General features: G+C 36.4%; 1 protein-coding gene across 1 annotated transcript; it reads right to left on the reverse strand.

Annotated features, from left to right (window-relative positions):
• Positions 1 to 4,665: 4,665 nt before the first annotated feature.
• On the reverse strand, positions 4,666 to 5,598 carry LOC101387323 (olfactory receptor 8C8-like). Its single transcript, XM_004438396.1, has one exon. It carries the CDS (start codon positions 5,596 to 5,598, stop codon positions 4,666 to 4,668), a length of 933 nt encoding a protein of 310 aa, XP_004438453.1.
• Positions 5,599 to 6,000: the final 402 nt, after the last annotated feature.

Consider the following 6,000-nt stretch of genomic DNA (forward strand, 5'->3'; position numbering starts at 1 on the left):
GTAGACCTATAAAAATGGAAGGTAAACTGTATCTAGGAATTGGAAAATTCAATATGAAGATGTCCATCCTGTGTAAACTGATGTATGTATTCTATATAATTACATTAAATGCCAAGCAGGATGATTTATAGAAAGCTGATTCTCAAATATATATGGAAAGCCAAAGAAACAAGAAAGGCCAAAACAATATTTTAAAGGAACAAAGTTGGAAGACTCACACTACCTGATTTCAAGAGTTACTATAATGCTACAATAAGCAAGACAATGCAGTATTGGCAAAAGGATACACAGATGGCTCAAATAAACAGAATATAGAGTCCAGAAATAGATCCATGCACAGACATACCTCATTTTATTGTGCTTCACTTTATTGTGCTTCCTTGATGTTGCATTTTTTACAAATTAAAGGTTTCCGGCAACCTGCATCAAGCAACTCTATTGGTGTCATTTTTCCAATATTTGCTCGCTTTCTGTCTCTCTGTCACATTTTGGTAATTCTCAAAATATTTCTAACTTTTTCATTATTTTCATATTTGTTATGGTGACCTGTAATCAGTGACTTTTGATGTTACTAATGTAATTGTTTGGGGGCCTCCTGAACCACACCGATATAAGACACTTCACTTTTTTAATACTAAATATGTCTGTTTATACAAATATTTCTCCAACTATGAAGACATTAACCAAAAATACAACTATGTAATGAATTCACACACTCCATTTATCCTAATTTGACTAACTAAGCTATTTAAGAAGTTACCTATGTCTTACCATTGGGCTAAGTTTTGGGGACCTAAACACTCATTTGGAAAAAATACATCTATAAATACTGTATAAACTATTCTGGCAATATTTTATGACCTGGAAAGAGATTACAGGGATTTTTTTTTTTAGTATTTAGTAAACTATAAATGAATGTTCTGTGAACTTCTCATTATGTGTGATATGTTTAATGGTAAAATAAGAAAAATTGGTATTTTCAGTATATACCCATATTAATGTAAATTATTTAAAACTCAAAATACACTTACAATTAAAATACAGTTATAATTATTTTATTTAGCACATAATATTTCCAATAAAATATTTTCATAATCCTTAATGAATATGTGTGCTTAGATCTAGAACATATTTTTTAATCAGGTTTTATGATTTATGAGCAATTGCTAACCAAGATTTCTTAAAACTTATAACCATAATTTTTTTTATAATCGCCACTACAAAAAAATTCTGAGTGGAAATGTAACCCAGCGATTTAAATTATTTTTAAAACATCCCCAAATTTACAACTGAAATCATTCAAATCCTGTTAGAACTTTTTCCTTTCATTGACAAATTTAATGTTAAACCAATTTAGAACGAAGTGCATTTTTTTCATTTCAAATACTTCAGAACAATAAAGAAGCCCTAATTTATAGAAGGCTTGTGCATTCTTAGAGCACTCATACCAACTTAGATGGTGCTAAGAGGATACACAGCTGGAAATGGACAGAGTATCTGAAATGAGGAGACAGGGATCGGGGCTTCTGCCTTCTACCATATTCAGGATTCCTCTCTGGCCCCCATCACCACAGGCTGCAGCACCTACAGGTGACCACTGTGCCCCTTGGGCACCTGAATCACAAACTCCTCCAGCGGCCCATGTGCCTCTTGTCCACGATGGGCACTCTCCTTCTGCGCGTGGCTGCTGTAGCAGGTGACCAGGTGGTAGAGCGCCTCTTTGGTTGGGCTTCTTAAATGGAGCAGCGAGTGACATTTTGTCTCATTGTTCCTGCTGCTTGACAAAGACACGGGAGTGTGATCACATCAAACCTCCTCTATTCTTGACCTCCCAGGAGCCCCTTTCCAGGCTACAATCTGCCAGAGCAATCAGACTGAACCCCCAGCTGGACAGGGCCAGATTTCGCTGGCCTAGCTTCAATACCTTAACCTGTAACCCATTTGCCATGCTGTCTGCTATGCGGTGGTTAGAAAGCTCTGTCCCTAATTTTCATTCATGGAGGGGAAAGAATGAGAACTTTGGACAAAAGAATCTAAAATCTTTTCCATTAATAACTTGGCTTCGGTTCTATGGCAAATCAAGGACCTAATAACATTTCAATTCCTTTAGATGATGGAATGAACTTGGTTGATAAACAGGCACCATTCTATGAGCATGAAAATAATATATTTCTAAGATTTTAACTTTTTGCTTTTTCCTCAAAGTTAAATGGTAGGATATTGCCATTACAGGTTAATTTAAGAAATTCACCAAATTATACACACAAAATTTCCAAACATTCAATAGTTGTAAAATAATATTACAGATTCTGAAATTATTTTACGTTGAATTTCCTTATTTTTTAATTAAATTATATTAATTTAAAAAACACTAGGCTTGGATTTAAACTATTTTATTTATCAATATTCTAAAAGGCTTTTTTAATTAAAAAGTTAAATCAATTAGATTTTCCACATCAGCATAAGAAATTCGACCTGTAAAATGAGACTGTTGACTTCACAGAACTGAGCCAGGCTATTTGCTGATTCATACTCCACCAGGCAGGGAGTGCTGGTACCCACATACAGTACTCAGACCACAAGTTATGTGCTGTGCCTGTGATTCACATTTCACTTTTTTTGCTTTAGTAAAGCATGTGAACTTCTAAAGACATGTCCTTTAGAGTAAAATTCAAACCAAAGAGTTTTAAGCTATCTGTTTCACCAGGCACTTCAGTGGATGTAGACAAAAAAAGAATAGAAGCAGATACTAGGCATTCAGATTCTGCTTGAGGAATAAAAGTTTTAAACAAAATTATGGCAGTAAGATAAGTGTTATAATAAATATAGTTACCTGTTTATCTGCTCTCATAACAGTAATTTTAATCAGATTTAAGTGAAGTTCTTAACTGGATCAGTTATCCCATAAGCCTATTCTTATAAACTGATGTTTTAGAAATTTTCAAAACCAATGGTATCTTTGTATAATCATACAAGTTATAGAGATAATGAATTACATCCCCAGACGAGGATATATCCTCTGAGGGACATCTTGCCCTAAACTTACTGAAAGTAGTAATGGACAGTAGATAGTTTATCTTCTGTGTAACACACAATTTAAAAAAAGAAATTGTAGAGCCCTGTTTTCTACTGATGGTTTTGTTATAAACAACTCTTTTTGTTTGTTTGTTTCCAAGTGATAGCATAATATTTAATAGCCTTGATAAAGTACATACTACTATGAAAATTGTGACATGTCTCACCAGGGAGGCTTGTCCCCAAACTCGTCAGCCTCACTATCCCAGGAAATGATCACTATTATTAAAAAATTGTGGTAAAATATTTCATTGTAACTCATCCTATTTACCCCACTTTAGAATAACTTCTTCAGGGGCAGGCACATTTTTCTGGTTGGGCATCAAACCTTGCAGACCATCTCTCTGCAACAGCCATCTTGGCTGAGGACATCATTCCTAAGAAAACTCTCATTTTCAAGCTCATTCTGAAACAAATCTTCAGAATTTCTCTCTCTTCTTTCACTATTCTTCTTTTCTCACACTTCTTTGTGGGAGGAGCAATTCAAAAACTGGGCTCTGCATCATTAGCTGTGTGATCTTGAGCAAGTCACATAACTATTTCTTTATCTAAAGAACACAATAAAGAGAATTATCTTTTAATGGGATTTGTAAAAAATGTGGCACACAGTATGGATCACAGATTCAATCTTTCTTCTAAGAGACAAAAGGGAGAAGTCAAATTTACATATTGAAAGAAAAATCCCAATAGGACAAGGTTTCTGCCACATATTTTTGTTTTTTAAAGTAGGAAACAGATCTTCCTTAGCAAAGAGGAAGCCCTATTACACAGTTGGGAAAAGAAAAAATCTTGACATAACGTGATACTCTATTCTACAGCAAGAACATTATTGTGTAATTTTTAATCACAATAATAATCCACAGATACATAGAAAAATTGGTGACAATTCTAATTCTATTCATGACAAAATATCAGTTGACCAATGCAATAAATAGAGGCTTTCATTATTGGTGGGGATTTAGAAAGGTAGGCAGAACAGTGTGGTTCATTCATTCTCAAGCGTCCTCAAGAATAAAACAAAAAACCTTGGTTCAACAAGGTATTCAATTCCTTTACATACACATGATTGAAATTCCAAAACAAGAAGCATTACTAAAAAAAAAAAAAATCCCTGAAAAACTCTGGAAATTTTTACACATTTACCAAGTCGACAATTTTTGTCATTCTTTCTCTGTTTTAATGCAATTATAAGCAATAAAACCCTTGAAACAGGAAGGGGCTGTATGTAATTGTTTCAGAGAAAGCAAAAAAGAAATGAACTGGTAAGAGAGCATGCCACTCCATGGCTTACCATGGCTTAGCTACTACCAAAAAAGTAGTAGGTGGTGTTATCTGTACATAGGAAAGGTTATCAGCCCATTGTCTCCAACTAGTATGGAGTCACCTAAGCACTGAGGATGATCCTCAAGTCTAAGAATAAGCCCATAGAGTTACACTATATGGCAAGAGAAGAAAAGATATTAGAGCTAAATCCTGCCAAGAAAATTTTAGAAAGAAAAATGAAGAGAATAGAAAAAGAATAGGAGGAAGATGTTGAGGCAGAGCAAGAACAGGAAAAAAACACAGAAAAAGAAGGATAGATGGTTCTCCTCAGTTTGTAATTCTCTTCAGGATTTGCTTCAGAGCAAGTTTGACATCCTCGTTCCTGAGGCTATAAATGAGAGGCTTCAACATGGGCACCACATTGGTGCAAAACACTGAGAAGAATTTCCCTTGGCCCACAAACCCAGCAGATGATGTCTTGACATGAGTGAGCAGCCCAAATCCGTAGAATAGACCAACTGTCATTATGTGGGAACCACAGGTGCTGAAGGCTTTGGACAAACCTTTAGTTGATGAGATGTGAAGGATGTTGAAAATAATCAAAGCATAAGAAATAAAGATAATGAGGCTAGATGCTATGACAACTGTGCCCACAATAACAGAAACCACAAACTCACTGGCATAGGTGCTACTGCAGGAGAGATGGAGGAGGGGGAAGATGTCACACATGTAATGGTTGATGATGTTGGAATCACAAAAGATCAGCCTGATCATACACCCTGTGTGGACCATGGCACCAGCAAAACCCATCACGTATGAACCAGACATCAACACAGAACAGATCTGGGGAGACATGGTGACCGTGTACAGCAGGGGTTTACAGATGGCCACATAGCGATCATAGGCCATGGCTGTCAATACATAGCACTCAGAGTTGACAAAAAAGCACAAGAAAAAAAGCTGAGTCATACATCCTGTAAAGGAAATGAAGTTCCTCTCTGAAATAAAACTCATTAGCATTTTGGGGGTAAATACAGATGAATAACAGAGATCGATAAAGGACAGATTGAAGAGGAAAAAGTACATGGGGGTGTGAAGGTGCAAATTCAGACATATTAGATTAACTAAGCTCAAATTGCCCACCACAGTGACCACATAGTTCACCAGAAACAGAAAAAACAGGGGCAGCTGGAGTTCAGGTTCATCTGTGAATCCCATAAGGATAAACTCAGTCACAGAGGAGTCATTTTCCACAGCCATCACTTCACAGGTGTGATCTGCAGGAACAGGGGTAGAAGGTGACATTAACAACGGACTCTCATTCTTTGTCTCCAAAGGGAGAGCAGGATCTGCCAATTTCCAAGCTCAGGGTTGTCTGAAGACATACAGCAAGGAGCAAGGCTTCCTGTGATTATTCCTAATGATTCCTCATTTCCTCCTTTATCCCCACTCATGTTGTTCACCTCCGTCTAGAAAGAAGGCTAATAGACCCCCAATGTCTTTGCACATCATTTCCTCCCTTCTCTCAAGTCTCCATTAAGGATCAAGGTTGAAAAGAGCAATAAATAGATGGTGCTCCCCAGAACCCTTGATTCATGCAGTTGGGCTTTGAAAGGAAATTGTCAAAACAAAGGTGATTCCACTCTCATCTTCCTTTTCCTG

The sequence above is a fragment of the Ceratotherium simum genome, chromosome 7 (assembly GCF_057802395.1).
Source record: "Ceratotherium simum simum isolate JZ-2026a chromosome 7, ASM5780239v1, whole genome shotgun sequence".
Classification (NCBI taxonomy): Eukaryota; Metazoa; Chordata; class Mammalia; order Perissodactyla; family Rhinocerotidae; genus Ceratotherium; species Ceratotherium simum.